The 17,493-nt window shown below is 40.3% G+C and overlaps 1 protein-coding gene across 1 annotated transcript; it reads right to left on the minus strand.

Moving 5' to 3' along the window:
• Positions 1-276: 276 nt before the first annotated feature.
• LOC121958686 (myosin heavy chain, fast skeletal muscle-like) lies at positions 277-15,288 on the minus strand. Its single transcript, XM_042507782.2, has 41 exons — positions 15,273-15,288; positions 15,022-15,070; positions 14,071-14,286; positions 13,172-13,315; positions 12,930-13,086; positions 12,803-12,830; positions 12,462-12,573; positions 11,597-11,689; positions 11,447-11,510; positions 11,269-11,367; positions 11,080-11,183; positions 10,824-10,962; positions 10,610-10,728; positions 10,377-10,526; positions 10,078-10,248; positions 9,683-9,989; positions 9,516-9,595; positions 9,346-9,433; positions 8,558-8,675; positions 8,345-8,468; positions 8,116-8,252; positions 7,755-8,010; positions 7,415-7,657; positions 7,156-7,332; positions 6,044-6,189; positions 5,852-5,942; positions 5,380-5,769; positions 5,174-5,300; positions 4,595-4,713; positions 4,304-4,500; positions 4,045-4,228; positions 3,760-3,925; positions 3,511-3,635; positions 3,044-3,352; positions 2,745-2,948; positions 2,529-2,654; positions 1,620-1,790; positions 1,433-1,537; positions 1,250-1,345; positions 563-694; positions 277-406 (listed from the first exon to the last, which is right to left on the minus strand). Exons 3-41 carry the CDS (start codon positions 14,272-14,274, stop codon positions 386-388), a joined length of 5,823 nt encoding a protein of 1,940 aa, XP_042363716.2. The 5' UTR covers positions 14,275-14,286; positions 15,022-15,070; positions 15,273-15,288; the 3' UTR covers positions 277-385.
• Between the last annotated feature and the right edge of the window lie 2,205 nt (positions 15,289-17,493).

The raw sequence follows: 17,493 nt of genomic DNA on the forward strand, positions 1-17,493 counted from the left end.
GTTTATTTTGTTATTGTATATTTGATTTATTAGGCTCAGAATTACAAATTCTGAGCCTGATAAATTATAAAATTACAACAAAATGTGTTTGAATTGTCTGAGTTTGCTTAGAAAAAAAATGAAATAGTGTTCAGTTTACAGTAATATTTTGTAAAGCACTGAACCAAATAAAGCTGTTAATTTTAAAGTAAAAATATGTTGAAATGATGATATTTCTTTCTGGAGTTTACAGATTACTAAACTGTAATAGAAAAAAATAGTACACAAAGGACAGTAGACTGGCCACACCATTTATTTAATATAGATCTACAATATTAAATGAGAGCACTCCAATTAAAAAGCATATTTTATGATTCTCATTTGTGTCTCTCAAAGAAGTTGCAGCTTATTCTTCACCATCCTTTGCCTGAAATTGATAGATAATGAAAGAAGAAATAATGAGTGGCATTTGGCTTATGAGAGGAGAATTTTGCAGGACTGAAATTATTGCAATATTTTTATAATAATATTACCGTCAAACAAAATTAGCTCATGAAACCAGTTTGTTTTTATGATTACTTACTTTTCCAATCTCCCGACTCTTTGCTCTCAGCTTGTTGACCTGAGACTCAGCGATGTCAGCACGCTCCTGAGCTTCCTCCATCTCGTGCTGCACCTTCCTGTACCTGGACAGGTGAGTGTTGGCCTGCTCCTCCTGAGAGGGAATTCAACACCAGAGTCAACGGCCATCAAGACTGAGGACACATATCTACTGATTTTGGTAACAATGGGGCTCATTCACAAACAGTGTGTATGCACAAATCTGTGGTTAAACCGTGCATACGAACATTTTCATTGAATTCATCAAAATTCACTGACCTGATTGTTTTGTACTCTGCAAACAAATTCAGAACTGCACGATTACAGACTATACGATACACATCAGGGCAAATGGAGTCCTTATATAGAGAAACAGGGGCATGGCAGTATGCGGACATCAGACAGCGAGCACCAGCCTGCCAGTTTACAATGACTCTGCTTCACCAATTTTGTGGTAAGAACAAAACTAGCGGGTGTGCACGTCATGACTCCAACTGTAGTTTTGAGCAGTTATTTTATGTGCAGAGTGAGTAAGTTTCTTCTATCATTAAATGAGGCCTGATGTTCTTACTGACAGACATATAAGAAGAGTGTGGTTGTATTTTTCTGTCTCCAGGTCTGACTGTGCTGCTTTATTTTAGACAAAACAGGAGAAAGTTTTTAAACTCACAGCCTCCTCAGCCTGTCTCTTGTAGGCCTTCACTTTCAGCTGCAGCTTGTCCACCAGATCCTGAAGTCTGGTGATATTCTTCTTGTCCTCTTCAGTCTGCAGTTAACATGAATTTATGATTAAAATATATTTGCACTTTTGTCAGACAATTGTACCAAGCAGTAGGGGGAAAAAAATGGCTACCTGATAGGTGAGCTCCTTCACTCTTCTCTCATATTTCCGAACACCTTTCACAGCTTCTGCTCCTCGTCTCTGCTCACCTTCAACCTCTGTCTCAAGCTCACGCACCTGTAATATGAACGATAGGTGCTTTAACTCTGAGGAAAAGATTTTAATATTGAGCCAAAGTTGAGATCGGTGTATTCTTTACCCTGGATTCCAGTTTCTGGAGCTGCTTCTTGCCGCCCTTCATGGCGAGATTCTCAGCTTCATCAAGGCGATGCTGCAGGTCCTTCACCGTCACCTCCAGGTTCTTCTTCATCCTCTCCAAATGAGCGCTGGTGTCCTGCTCCTTCTTCAGCTCCTCTGCCATCATGGCAGCCTAAAACGTTGAATATGGTTTTGCTGTTAGGGAACTGTGTTATTTCTGGCTAACCTGCTGATAACTTGCCTTAGGTCTTTTGCCCGTTGACAGGCGGCCAGCTTTGCATTTGCACGTATGAAACATCTATTTTTATTGACAACCTGCCTAACTTTGAGTTGCATGGCCTGTGTGTCGCTTTGTACGAACATATTGTTAACCCATGACTGCATCTTTTAACATTTTATTAATATCTACATTATGACTGTTGTATTTCATCTCTACTTCTGGCTATTGCTGTTTTCTGTTGCTATTGCAGCTCTGCATGTAATGCTTAGCTGTGTGTTGTTGCCTTGTGCTGCTTACATGGAAATTTGGGTTAAAAAGCTGTTTGCTGTTGCTGTGTTATTGTTCTGTTCTGTCCCTCTGCTGTTTCTTGTTGCTTTGCACGGTTTGTGCTGCGTCTTGAGAATTCCTGTTTGATATTCCTATTGCTGTCCATATGGTGTCCTGCTGTTGTTGCTATATAAATTTGATCATTTTATAGGTTTCAAAACATTTTGACAAAGGACTACAGCTGAAAATTAGCCAGATAGCTAACACAGGCACATTTACAGAAATGTTGATTAATGTGTGTTGTCCTTGTAAACTAAATAAATGAAAATGAAATGAAAGTATCCAATAGTGGGATGTCATGCACTGACATATTGTGCTCTATACTTGAGTTACATACAGTATAAGTGCGTAAGGATGACTCACATCAGTGATGGCTTTCTTGGCCTTCTCCTCAGCATTTCTTGCTTCCTGGACGGCGTCTTCCACCTCACTTTGGATTTGGACAAGGTCAGATTCCAACTTCTTTTTGGTGTTGATGAGGCTGGTATTCTATTATCAAAGAAGGAAGCATACATTTGTGTTAAATAATGGAACAGCAAAATTTAAATTAAAAACAAGAAGATCAGCCTTTGAGCATACCTGAGAGTGCAGCAGCCCCACACGCTCGCTGGCATCAATCAGCTCCTGTTCAGCCACTTTGCGGCTTCTCTCCGTCTGCTCCAGAGCAGCTCTCAGCTCCTCGATCTCAGCTATCATCAGGTTGTTCCTGCGCTCCACCATGGCAACCTGCTCCTTCATGTCTTCCTGACCTCTTATGGCTTCATCAAGGTGCAGTTGGGCATCCTAAATCGGAAAACATTGATAGATCTATCAGCAAACACTTTAAGTTTGTTTTTTTTAAGCAAGATGCTCTGCCACAGATCCTTCAGTGGACGTACCTTGAGCTGTCCCTGCACGTTTCTCAGCTGTTTCTGGGCCTCAGCTGCCTGGCGGTTGGCGTGGCTCAGCTGAATCTCCATCTCATTAAGGTCTCCCTCCATCTTCTTCTTGATTCTCAGGGCATCATTCCTGCTCCTGACCTCAGCATCCAAAGTGCTCTGCATGGAGTCAATCACTCTCTGGCTGTTCCTCTTGATCTGCTCCATCTCCTCGTCCTTCTCCGCAAGTTTTCTGTCAATTTCACTCTTAACTTGGGTGAGCTCGAGCTGAACACGGAGGATCTTGGATTCCTCATGCTCCAGAGTAGCCTGTAAACAAGTGTGATCTTAATCAACAAGAGCACTGAACAGTTTCTTCTTTTAAAATACAGAAACTGAGGCTGAGTCACAGTGAAGAAATATAGGACTGAGGTGTCTAACACCTTTAGTCTCACACAGGCGTACTCTAACGCTCTGCTAATATTTACCTCAGCCTCTTCCAGGGCAGTTTGGATTTCTGTCTTCTCACTTTCCACTGTCTTCTTTCCCTTCTCGAGCTCATGAATTGTCTTACCAGTCTCACCAATTTGTTCGGTCAAGTCTGAGATCTCCTCTGTTGAAGCAGATTTATGTAGTATACATTTTAGAATATAAAGCAATGTAAAAAACAACATTGTTTAGATAAATTGACCTAGTGTGTGTACATATGTTGGGAAAAACAGGGTGAATTGTCTTACGTTGCAGGTTCTTGTTCTCCCTCTTCATTGTCTCCAGCTGGTCCAGAGCTTCTTCATATGAATTCTTCAGCTTGAAGATCTCGGTGCTTAATGACCGACTCTCCTTCTGAGCTCCTTCCAGCTCTGCCTGGCTCTCCTCATACTTCTGTTTCCACTCAGCAAGAACCTGAAAGAACAACAAACAATTGTGTTTAAAATTAAAAAGTAAAATTCAAAAAAATTAACGTCATCTTGTCATCTAGTAGTAACCAGTCAAAACTGCATATTTGCACAAAAATATCTGACCTTGTCAAAGTTCCTTTGCTTCTTGTCGAGGTTAGCAGCCAGAGCATTAGCTCTCTCCACATCAATCATGAGGTCCTCCACTTCACCCTGCAGTCTCTGTTTGGTCTTCTCCAGAGAGGCACATTTTGCATTCACAGCTTCGATGGATTCTTCTGCATCCTGAAGACGCTGGGCAAGCTTTTTCCTGTAAAAATATATAGGTTTTGTAACAATTTACAGATATCTTACATACCATTTACATTTCAGGATTGGTCATTACTTGGCCTCCTCCAGCTCCTCAGTGCGTTGAATAGCATCCGTCTCATATTTGGTTCTCCACTGAGCCACCTCACTGTTGGCCTTGGACATTGCACGCTGCAGCTCACATTTGGCCTCCTGCTCCTCCTCATACTGCTCTCTGAGCAGGTCGCAGTCGTGACGAGCTGACTGGACAGCATGAGCCAGGGCGTTCTTGGCCTATGAACCAAATGAGCATATGATTAATATTTGATAGCATTTGTCTGGTGGCCTGTTACTCTGTAATTCTCCTGCTGATTTAAGTGTCCGTTACCTTCACTTCCTCCTCTATGTGCCTCTTCAGCTCCTCGATCTGCTGAGTGTAAGCCTGCTTGCCTCTCGTCAGCTGAGAAACAAGAGCTTCTTTCTCCTCCATCTGGCGACTGAATTCACCTAATCAAAGATATTCACTGATTTAATGTACATCAAAACAAAGCTGCAATAACGTACATGATAACATTATCCTGCAAGACAGGTTTTCCTCCTGGGTCATCATGTTGAAAAGAGATACATTTTGCAAGTTTGCAGCAAGTGAGATGCAGATTTGTGCAATGTGCAACAGAATTTTAAATGTATGTAGAAGAGAGTGAAGGCTGTATAGGGTCATTAAAAATCAGGGAAAACAATAGGAAGTAAAGTTTGGCATGGGTATAACCATTCAGGATGCCCCAATCCATCGCAAACAATGCATACTTCATGCGTGCACTGTGCAGCTCCATCATCTGGGAAAACAAAAGTATCTGATCGGGACTCGGTATCGGCAGGTACTCAATATTAAATGACTCTGATCAGGATTGGGGCCAAAAAAAAATGATGATGATAAGGACTTTCCTAAAAACCATGATGTTCATACCATTTTCAGTTAGAAGACGTGCTTTCTGTGCACTCTGGTCATTAAGCTGACGAACATTTTCCTCATTCTTGGTCTTGAGCTCACTCAGTTGATCTTCTAATGTCCTGCACAACTTTTCAAGGTTCGCCTGATAAAAGAAAACATTTATTAGTATTAAAATATTCCCATTATTTTTTGCCCCCTGTGAGAGAATGTAGCTCTCTCACCTTTGATTTGGCGACAGACTCCATGTTGCTCGAGAGGTCATCAATCTCCATCTTGAATTCGCTCTTCTCTTTCTCCAGCTTCTGTTTGACTCTCTGGAGGTTATCGATCTGTTCTCCCAGCTCTGCCACACTGTCAGCCTGCTTCTTGCGGAGAGCTGCGGCGGTGGCTTCATGCTGCAGGGTGGACTCTTCGAGATCACGACGCAGCTTCTGAAACTCGGCCTCGCGCTTCTTGTTCATCTCGATTTGAGCAGCTGTCGCTCCGCCAGCTTCTTCCAGCCTCTCGCTGATCTCCTCAAGTTCCCTGGAGAGATCAGACCTTTGCTTCTCCACCTTGGCCCGAGCAGCTCGCTCAGCCTCAATCTCTTCTTCCAGCTCCTCAATACGAGCCTGAAACACACAAGATTTGACTAAAGATTCTTCAAGATAGCTGAATGTTTCTAATATCTTTGAATAATAATTCAAACTGTACCTGCAGTTCCTTTATCTTTTTCTGGAGCTGGATTCCAAGAGACTGCTCATCCTCAATCTTACTCAGCAGCTGGCTTACTTCGAAGTCTTTCCTGCAGATGACAGAATAAATCAGTGTATTAAAGTTTAGTTGTGCCCTTAATGAAATCATTTATTGCAAGTAGGTAAATGGATGGCCTTTGTTTATTCTTACTTCTTTAATTTCTCATCAGACTGCTGTTTGTCATTCTCCAGGTCCATTATGGATTCCTGGGCCAGTTTCAAATCTCCTTCAAGCTTCCTTTTTGCGCGCTCCAGATCCATGCGGAGCTTCTTTTCTTGCTCCAGGGATCCTTCAAGCTGACAATAAAACAGATGTTTTATAAATTAAAGTTACATTCCTCAAAGGTTCTGTATGTAACTTTTAAGAAATCCTTGTTTTCAATAACACTGATGGCCTTTAAGAGAAATGCAGTCCTCATTGTGTTTGTTTGCACTGCGCAGGCGCAAGTGAGCACCTGGGCATCGGCCAATAACCATAATAGTGACTGGTGAAGTAATTAGCCAACTAACATATCCCCTCACTAGTTTGCGAGCAATGCTGTTAGCGAGAAACTAGCTAAGATTAGATTGAATAGATTAGGTCTTTGCTGCACTGATCTGGCGTCAGTTTCTTTGTAACGTTAGCTGAAGAAGTAATTTGCAAAGAGCAGGCTAGCCAATTTACTAGCCAGATCAGCCCTGTCTGGATGAATAAGCTGACATTGTCTATCGAAGATAATATTTTGCCACGTTAGCTACCTAACATTTCATCCATGATTAATATAAAGTTACATATGCTACCTTTAATATTTTCAGAAAATCACACTCTATTTTTGATTATATTTATAGTTTGTATTTTTACTGCAAAAGCCATTTTCAAAACATATTTACATTCAGAAAGCATCCCTCTATATAGTTGTTTTTGTTGTTAGTGGCAGAGGCCACCATTGCCGCACTGAATTTAAGTTGCCTTCACAAACACAAGAGATTTACAGGAAATGAGGCGTTCACATAATTTAGCACACCTTTATCTATGATTGGCTGATTCAGTGTTTAATGTTCACTATTCTAAGACTGTGTCAAAGCTGTATCATTAGCTGTGATCAATAATCAAATTGTGTCTCCAATGCAGGACAACGGTCAGTTTGTCAGTGCTGTTATCACTGTGACCAGGGGTGTCATCAAATTTGCCAGGACTGAAATTATGAATACCAAAGTTTAAAAAGAGATTTTCGCTGTTTCATAAGCAATTTGAACTTTTTCTTTTAAATGTAGATTACTCACATCATCCACTTGCTGCTCCAGCTTGGTCTTGGCCTTTGTCAGAGTGTTGACTTTGTCTTCCTCTGCCTGCAGATCATCCAGGGTCTGCTGATGGGCCTCTTGGAGGGCTTTCTTCTCTTTGGTCAACTTAGCAATTGTCTCATCTTGAGATGTCATTTCTTCTGTAAGGTTTTTGACCTACAAAAGTTGACATGAATTTTAATCAACAACACATTTTTAATTTTTATGAAAATGTATATTTGAAAAGACTTCTTGTTACCTTGTTCTCAGTGGCATGCTTCTCCTTTTCCACTTTGGCCAGGGTGAGCTCCAAGTCATCAATGTCTTTCTTCAACTCGGAGCACTCGTCCTCCAGCTTCCTCTTTTTAGCAGTCAGCTCAGAATTCATTTCCTCCTCATCCTCCAGTCTCTCGGTCGTCTCTTTGAGTTTGGCCTCAAGCTGGATTTTGGCTTTAATGAGCCCCTCACACCTTTCCTCTGCATCGCTGAGGTTTTCACTTTCCTTAAAGTCAATGCAAAAAGGTTCACGTCATTGCAAAAGCAATAATTTTATGTTGCATATTCAGTACATGCACTAGCAGTGTGATGATCCAACTTACAGACTGAACTTGCAACAACAGGTCATTCTTCTCCTGCAGCAGAGAAACCATCTTCTCCTCCAGTTCTTTCTTCTTAGCCTGAACTTTGGTAAGTTCGTCTTTGCACTTCCCAAAGTCCTCTTTCATCTGTGCCATCTCTTTCTCAGTCTCTGCACTCTTCAGCAGGGGCTTAATCTTGAAGTACAGCTTCATCCATGGCCAGGTTTTGACATTCATGAACGAGCGAACGTTGTACTGGATGGTGAAAATGGCCTCTCTGACAACAACACAGAAAAAATGGAGTTAGAAAATGTTGAAACGTTGCAAGCTTTAAAAAATGCTTTAACATTTAGACATCATCAGTAACATACAGAAACAGTACCTGCGCTCCATCATCTTGACAAACTCTTTCCTCATCATGAAACCTCTGCAGAGAGCCTGAGTCATTGTGACCAGCTCAGCCAGTTTCTCATCTCTCATCTCTTCCAGGACTCCCAACAGACCGGCTTTGAAGAACACCTGAGGTGAATTATTTTTAAAATAATGAAATACTGATGGAAACTATACCTCTTTTCAAACAGCCTTTTCGAAGGGAGCATTTCTTAACCTACCTTAGTGTGGCCAAACTTGTACTGAGTGTGGTCCACATCGATGGATCCCAGCAGTTTCTCTGAGGCTTTCTTGTTGTCAATGAACTGTCCCTCTGGGATGACACCAGCATTCAATACTTTGTATCTAAAAGTAAATATTTTTTTTCAGTTAGACACACTAGCTTGAAGAATAATAACATTTTTCATTTAGTGTCAACATTTTATTTCTGTCACCTCTGCTTGAAGTCACCATAGAGGATTCTGCTGGGGAAACCTTTCCTGCAGATCCTGATGCCTTCCAGCACGCCGTTACACCTCAGCTGGTGGATGACCAGGAAGTTCTCCATGAGACCTATGATAAATTATTTGTAATTAATTAGCAACTGTACAAGAAATCGTCAAACAACATGATATATTTGGGGAATATGGGGTTGTCCGTTTAGAGTTGAAGATTCAAGTCATCAGTTGGAGACCCCTCAGTCGATAAGATATTTTTAAGCCGAGCAGTCATGTTTTTGTTTTGTTTGGTTTATTTTTTGTCAGACAGTGTGCAGTGAACTTCTAGGGACATTTAGGTCTCAAGATTTAGCTGCAGAGTGAGTGCTAGTCGCTTTCAGCTGCTCTCCGAAGGCATCTGCTCATAGGAAAGAGGCTTTGCCCGCTGAGGTGCTGAGGAACGTTATCCTCTGCCTTCTGCTTAGAAGTCATGAATTTACAACTTACAGCAGCTTAATATGATACAGTCTCTGGCTTATGGATATGTTGGCAAAAAATGTTGCACATTTCGTATCCTTAGTCAGCGTAGTTAGCTAACTTGGCTTGATTACTATACTGCGTCAAGTCACTGTCATCCTGAACATCCCACCAAATCCTGGTCAAAGCCTAAAACTCTATATGGAAAAATGAATGAACAGTAGAATATTTGCATTAACAGCCAAATCCGATTTGGCTGACCTAATCTTGACTTGGGTGCAGCCGTACCAATTTCTATAACTTTCAGCATTTACATAAAAAACACATACCTGGAGTCTTTGATTCATTGGGAATCAGGCAACGCACAAAATGAGGATGGGTGCTCCTCAAATTTGTCATCAGCTTGCCCAAATTCTCCTAAAGAAGTAAAGGACATTGCATTGGCAGAAGGCACTACATTAGTGCAATGAAGTTCATAAGATCTTCTTTCATTTCTTACCCTGAACAATGCAGACACAGTCTGGAAGGAACCACCCTTCTTCTTGCCACCTTTCTTTCCACCACCACCTCCACTTTCAGCTGTCAGTGTAACAAAAATTACATCAGAATCATTCAATTCAACACAAGTAATAAGTTTTCATTTTTTTAATTTTAAACAGTATGTACCTTCTGCTGAGGCATGTGATGCATACAGGAAGGCCAACAGTTTAGTTGAGGACTTCTGGTAGAGCTGAACAACTGAGTCATTCAGGGGGTCTTTGTTCTTATCCAGCCAGCCAACAATGTTGTAGTCAACAGTGCCGGCATAGTGCACCAGGGAGAAGTGGGCCTCAGCTTTGCCTTTGGCAGGCTTTGGCTTCTCAAACGCCTTCGTTTTTCCAAGATGCTGGTCATACAGTTTGTTCTTGAAGGTCATGTCTGATGCTTTGGGGAACATACACTCCTCTTCAAGGATGGAGAAAATGCCCATTGGCTGTCATGATGAAATGATTGTTTAAGACAAAATCTTTCGAGATTTTGGGTATTTTTCTGTGTTTCTGAATATACAGCATGCTGCTCACCTTCTCAATCAGCTCAATACAGGCAGCCAAGTCCATACCAAAATCAATAAACTCCCATTCAATTCCCTCTTTCTTGTACTCCTCTTGCTCCAGGACGAACATGTGGTGGTTGAAAAACTGTTGCAGTTTTTCATTGGTGAAGTTGATACACAGCTGCTCCAAGCTGTTGAACTAAAGACAGTAAAATATTAAAGGTCAGCAACAGCCAAAAATAACATAAATGTAAGACTGAATGACTTGTACTCTAAACCTTTCATACAGCTGCATGAGATTATGTAGAATCAGCTAAGCATACTTACATCAAAAATTTCAAACCCAGCAATATCCAGGACACCAATAAAAAAGCTTCTGGGCTGTTTGGTATCCAGCATCTCATTAATTCTGACCACCATCCACAAGAACATTTTCTCATAGACAGACTTGCAGAGAGCCATGACAGCGTTGTTGACCTGATTTCACAGATACAACAATGAAATTATAAGGGTTTTACATGGATGAACAATAAAAAATTAAAATAAAATGAGGCACATACCTGAGGCACAGTCTGGCCCTTAGTCACAAACTCATTTCCGACTTTCACCCTTGGGTAGCACAATGCCTTCAGTAAATCGGCTGAGTTCAGGCCCATGAGGTAGGCGATTTTATCGGCAACTGAAAATAAGTGAAAAATTATAGATGTAATTTTTAGGACAACACTTAAGATTCAAAATCAGAATTTTTCACTAGTTTTCAAAAGTGCAACATACCCTCAGTGCCATCGGGCTCAGCTTGCTCCTCACGCTGCTTCTGCTTGAACTTCAAGGCTCCGTGATGCATCACAGCTCCAGTCAGCTTGTAAATGCTAGCCTTCTCATCTGCAGTGAAGCCCAGGATGTCGATGGCAGTCTGTAAGTATTTTTGAAAAGGTATTATTTTAAATTATAACATCTGCACCAGGGAAACAAAACGTCAAATGTCTAAATGCACACATTTTTGAGGGTGTGGATTTGATAATTTTCTTACATCAGTGGCCATGAACTCCTCAACGTCATCGATACTCTTGACAGTGATTTCACCCTGACTGATCATGGGATAGTCGTATGGATTGGTGGTGATGAGGAGAGCCTCTGGAGAAAGAAAGCACTGTGGTTAATTCTTGTAAGCACATACAGCAGGTATTGACCAGCCTCTAAAAAATCAAACATGTCTCACCAATCAGCTCAGGTTTATGGCCTGTCATGAGCTGATAGAAGATGTGGTAGCTCCTCTCAGCAGACAGCTGAAACGTCACTCGAGACTTCTCCAGCAGATCTGTCGATCACACAGACACCAGTCAGGTCTGCTCAATGAGCTGAGCAAAAACTATCTGCTCAGTAATTTCAAGCCTTACATGTTTCAATATCTGCTGAGGCCAGCTTTCCAGTTGTTCCAAAATGGATTCTGATGAATTTACCCTATTCAAAACAGGACTGCTGATTAGAAATAAAACATCTTGCACTGGTGTTTCAGGATGTTGTTTAAAAGATTTACAAACACTTACAAAGCGGGATGAGTTGTCATTCCTCACAGTCTTGGCATTACCATAGGCCTCCAGCAGGGGGTTAGCTGCAATGATTTGATCTTCCAGCGACCCCTTCATTCACAAAACAGGCCAGATTAAAAAAGAAATTCTTGCTTTGTGGTCTATTATTAATTAATATGTCTTTAGCCTGTTTACACCTGGTATTAACATGTGTCTTGGGTGAGAGGATCACCAGTGGGCAGCTCTAAGAACAGGTGTGATTACACCTATGACCTTGATGCACCATGAGATCCAAGTGTTAGACCACATCCGCAGCTGGTCTGGGCTGCATATGGCCATATTATTTTAGCAAATGTTGTTGTCTTATCTGACGCCACACTGCATAAGAAATCTTTCTGTAGTTGCAGTCACAGTCACTTTAGATGCAGCACTGAATAAGCATTTCCCGAGCTGTGCTCCCACCGGCGAATGCTCAGTTCAACATCTGCCTGGTTAGCACGAGCTAACACAGCAACAGCAGCTCTGAAACAGTCCTAACAAAACTCACAACATTGCAATGGCTCGACTCTGTTAAAGCCATTCATAACCATTCGGCAACAATAGCTGTTTGATGCTGACAGTTAGCCCTGTCACTGTGTGTCCAAGCTGATTCTCACCGACTGTCCCTGGAACTGAGCTGACACTCATGCTGGAGTAGTCTCCTTCGATGGTGAATATAATGATGTAGGCTACGTATTTATTTGTTTATAGAGCGGAGAAGTGGGATCTGATTACATGTGGTCACTCCAGATGCATGTGGAGACACATTATAATGCCAGGTATGAACAGACAGACCTTATATATGTGTTGAAACTTTTTCCTAAAGACAGATGTGTTAATGTACCTGCATCTTTCCAGCGGCTTGCTCAGTTTTCTTTCCTCCAGCCACTGCGATTGTCGCAAAGTACTGGATGACACGTTTGGTGTTGACAGTCTTTCCTGCACCGGATTCTCCACTTTGAGTATGAAAAGAGATCAGTTAGCGTCAGAAACATCTTCTAAACCGAACAAATATTGAAAGAGACTCTTCTTCAGAGATGGAGTAGAGCTTGCTGTCCAGTCACTGCATGCTGTTTATGTTAAAAAATATATTGTGCAGAGACTGTTCTTTGACATGCAGTTGAGTTCTTTGACACTGATTACGAGAAAACTTAAGTAAGGATTTATGTAAAATAGCTAACTTACGTGATAAGGATAGACTGATTCTCACGATCTGTGAAGAAAAGTATTGTATTTTCAGATTAATTACATAATTGGTATGTTTTAAATCTGCTTTGTGTATATGCAAGGTTTCAGCATAGTTCTCACACACCAGTGAGCATGAACTGATAGGCGTTATCAGAGATGGAGAAGATGTGGGGTGGAGCCTCAATCCTCTTTTTGCCTCTGTATCCTGCTACAACAATTGAGTCATACACTGGGAGCCACTTGTAGGGGTTCACAGTGACACAGAACAGCCCTGAGTAGGTCTGTGGAGACAAAGAGTATTTTTACTGACACGTCCTTTTGCAGTTATTGTTTCATCTGCTGATGTGATGATCGAGTCAAACTTACATAGATCATCCATGCTGCGTAACGCTCTTTGAGATTATACAGCACAGAAGGCTCACTGAGGTGGGTCATCATGGCCATGTCCTCAATCTTATCGTACTTTGGAGGGTTCATTGGGAAGATTTCAGTGTCTTTTACAGTGATAGACTGTTACAAGGGAAGAAGAAGCCCAGGACTTAGACTTTAGACTTCATTATTTTTTGTATTACAGCCAGAGGTTATGATTTACCAAAGCAACGCATCAGTTTAAAATCTTTTTACCTTTCCCCTTTAGGGTTCATCACAGAGAACTTATTAAGGTGAATGTATTTTGTACAAAAACATTTCGGAAAGCATGCATACCTAGACAATAAATATGAGGTGCTGGACGGAAGAACACGTAGAGGACGGGAAGACAGAGTACACACAGTGATTGATGCTCCCCTGAATGCTTTCAATTACAAACAAGGTGCCGTTACAAGCCTAAAGCTCCCTATCAGAGAAAGACAATACAGACACACCTTTAAATACCTACTAAGACAGGTCAATGACAGAGTACCCGGTCCTTGGTGATAATTAACAAAAACATTGATGGGAGCATCAGCTATTGCGTGGACTCCATCTGTCCCTCTGAACATTAGGTTACATTACAATTTATGCAGGTGATATGGAAAAAATCAACATCAGAATATATTTTTTTAAGTACCTCAGTGTCTATATTGCAATGATATTGATATGGCTATTAGTGCTTTAAAATATATTTACACTGAGATTTTTGTCTGGTAAGATCAGAAAATTACATGACTTTACTGTAATGCACACTTTAAAGCCAGGAAAAGACAACACGTACAATATTACAACATCCAAACTCTAAGACAATATCTAGTGTTATAGACAGAGGAATATATAGTCATCAAGCTTACCTTTCCACAAAGAGTCTCCACGGTGGCTTTGCCGCCCTCCCTCTGAATGAGTTTTCCCTTGAGGTACATCTCTGCAGGCTCAGTCACAAAGTATGCCGTTTTAGCATCAAACGGAGTGTTTTGAGCTTCAATTCTCTCTTTTTCTGGCTTGCGGAGGTATATGGCCGCCGCGCCAAAACACTCCATTTCCGCGTCCCCACTCATGGTGACCCTTTACTGCAGGTAAAAACAGGACAGCTGTCATTTATTTCAGACATTTCTATTACTATGTGGGTTGAATTTCTCTAAATTTGTGTGATGAAACCATGTTTCCAGATGTCTGAGAGTAAACTACTACTGAAATTAAGAGTTTGTCATAAAGCCTTCTTTTTAGGTTTTAGAGTTTTTGTTTTGTTTCCTGCTCATTAGTAGGGAAGTCCGGGGGAATATGGTTTTCTTTTATTGCCAAAACTAATTAATTTGATTTTTCATTAGACTTTTTTTTTTTCTCATGATGGCACTTAACTAACGAAAAGAAAAATGGACAACGGTTTCATTTGACCTATTTCTGTTCCATGCAAAATGAAAAAAATAAACACAAAAGCCAAATTTACTGTTGGTACCAACAGAGTGACATTACTATTAAATGTTTCCATTAACTGTGCCTTGTCTTTGTTGATTATTGATTTCTTGCATGTGCCACTAAATCCTTGTTACAAAGTATCAGGGCATCAAAGATAAATAACACTAAACAAAAAGTGACAATTTCTCTTTTCTATTCAGTGATGCAGAAATCATTAATGGGGTCACATGCACAAAATGAGCTATGTTAATTGCTTTGTTACCCATTTCATACAAGGTTATGATTTCATGAACATATAAGCATTCATTTAACAAAGTACAAATCATCACATTCAGTGCATGACTACCATCTTTAGACAAAAAGAAACACCAGAAATATAAATAAATTACCTTCTTCCTTCCCCTCAGATGAACAGATATTGATGGTTTGATGAGGGATCTGAAGAAAGACACAAAAAGTACAAATTAACAACTGTAATGAAACTGTTTATATCAAAAAAATGAACTTACTGTACATTGAAGTTCTGGCACAAACAGTTCTGTATTAACTTTGTGGTGTTTGGCAATAAGTGGTCATGCCCAGCATTGTTCATTAAGCTGCTGGTTTTCCTCCTGCTAATAAAAGACTGGAACTCACTCACCTTGACTGGTCGTCTGTCAGTCCTTGGGGGCGTCCAGCCTCCCGTCTTATATAGAGAGATCAGCGTTCACACAGCACAAATGACATGCTTTATTTGGTCATGTATTTTTACGCTCCGTGCTTGAGTATTCTTTTGCCTCTTGTGTGATCTCTGACATCTTTTGTCACCAGACAATTTATCACGGATGTTCAAACTCCTGTCACTTTTTCTATGAGTCGCTTCTTTATAGAGGTGAGTTTAAGACAATAATAAGAATTTAAATAAGTAATAAATGCAAAGTCTGTTCTTTGATTATAGTTAATCAGTGTGTGCAGTATGAATTGCCATTACTAATACCAGATTAACTTAGCAATAAAAACATACATGAACAGAGTGATGTGATGTTTTTGGGGTTTTTTTTCATTCATGAGCATATTAATCAGTATCATTTGTTTTAAATAAAAGCCACAATGTCCTCAGGGGCGACACTGTGTGGTAACAGGGCACATAAAACATTTGTCTCACTGTAAACTTTTACTGGAGCAGAAAAGGTGCCATACAATAGACACAGTAAAACTAGAGGCCAAATTTTAAAGTGTATAAATAGATCAAGACTCTTACAATGCAGCATTTTTTAACCTTGTGTAAATATTGTTCTGGCAGACGTATCGGTTACTGAAGTTCAGACATTGTTTTGGTCTTTACAATAATCTCCTTAATGCACCTTGGCACTGCAGAGGATCCGACTTTAGCCGTGGAGAAGCTCTCATGTGTCACTGGAATTCTGTTGCAGCAGCCTTGCAAGTCTTTCCTGTGACAAAGGAGCAGAATTGGGCCTAACAGTTGCTAATCTAAGAACCTGTGAAAATGATGACACCACATGATCGCAGAAACAGTCGCCGAGGGCCGTGTTTTACGAAATCCCAAAGTTAATTAGATTTGTTCTGTATGGATGAAGGACAATAGGAGGAAGACCAATACTCATATTTATAGCGCTTTAATTTCCTCTGTTGTTTAATTAATGGAGGTCCAGGAGATATTTATGTATCCGGTAAAAAACGACATATGCATCATGTGAAGGATACCTTGTCAAACAAATGGTGAAGGCATTTGCTTTGAAGTTCCCTCGACAGAAGGATATCACAAGCACTTTGGTATGCCAAGGTCACCACATGCTCTAAAACCTGCAAATAAAAACCCTGTTTTACCTTGTTTTAACACAAATATTGTGTTTTAAACGTTCTATTTCTGCAAGCACAATGTTATGACATTTAAACCTCCTGAAAAGAGGTCACCAGTTTGAATAATAACAAAGCCTGCCAGAGGGTCTAATTATCTCATTATAATGACGGATGGTGGAAATCTTAGAGCAGAGCCAATGTTTGAGTTAATGTGACAAGATTATAAATGCCACAACATCACTGCATCACACTCTCTGGGGTAGCAATGTATGGCATGGGGTCAAGTAACTATTATATAGGTATTAGCTTATAACAAATGTTGGAAACACTTAGGGATTTAGCGTTTAAGAGCAGTATATAAACATATGATAATGGTTTATAACACACTACTGTATAATGTAGTTGTACACAGTTATAAGAGTTTACAGCTACAGGTGGTTACTTTTCTAAAAATAAATAATTTTTGGTCACAATTGCTGAAATTGTCACTGTATCAACAAAGTAGTATACTAGACAGATAATCTGTGGAAGAAAAAAAATCATGGTTATCCTTGTGGTGCGTCTGATGGCATTTACCAAAAAATCTTTATAATCTACTGTGCATGAATGAAAACAACCAATTAGAGCCAAGGAGACTCCAATGCAAACAACAGTCATGTCAATTACTGCTTGTGAACTGTGGTCAAACTGTCAGACTAGGCAGCACTGATTCTCTTAATGCATTGTCTTTTTCTTACCTCAAATGTTTTAATGGATATATTTTAATGTACTGTTACTGCAGAGCGTGTACTGGCCGCCATGTTGAAAACAAGCCAAGAAAAAACGAGGCACCACCCACCAGTTGAAGCAAACTCTCTGGGAACAAAATTGATCTTACCACAGCATATCATTTTATCCAATGATAACTGAGCAAATTGGCTTGATTTCTTTCCAAAAAATGAGAGGTCAAGAGCAATTAAACAAGAAATGGCCTATAATTTCTGCAAGAAATTAGTAAAAAGTTACAAGAATATTACGTAAAAATAAGAAAAAAGAGGAAAAAAAGGTACAAAAAAAAACAA

The sequence above is a fragment of the Plectropomus leopardus genome, chromosome 2 (genome assembly GCF_026936395.1).
Source record: "Plectropomus leopardus strain MGB_pleo_1.0 chromosome 2, ASM2693639v1, whole genome shotgun sequence".
Classification (NCBI taxonomy): domain Eukaryota; kingdom Metazoa; phylum Chordata; class Actinopteri; order Perciformes; family Serranidae; genus Plectropomus; species Plectropomus leopardus.

Bases quoted from the DNA above. Each gene is read 5' to 3' on its own strand.
- LOC121958686 (XM_042507782.2), bottom strand. From the start codon at position 14,274: ATGAGTGGGGACGCGGAAATGGAGTGTTTTGGCGCGGCGGCCATATAC. The intron at 10,249-10,376 runs GTAAGTATGCTT...TACTGTCTTTAG, and splicing joins CTGGGTTTGAAATTTTTGAT to TTCAACAGCTTGGAGCAGCT. The intron at 8,676-9,345 runs GTATGTGTTTTT...AATTTATCATAG, and splicing joins CAATGAATCAAAGACTCCAG to GTCTCATGGAGAACTTCCTG.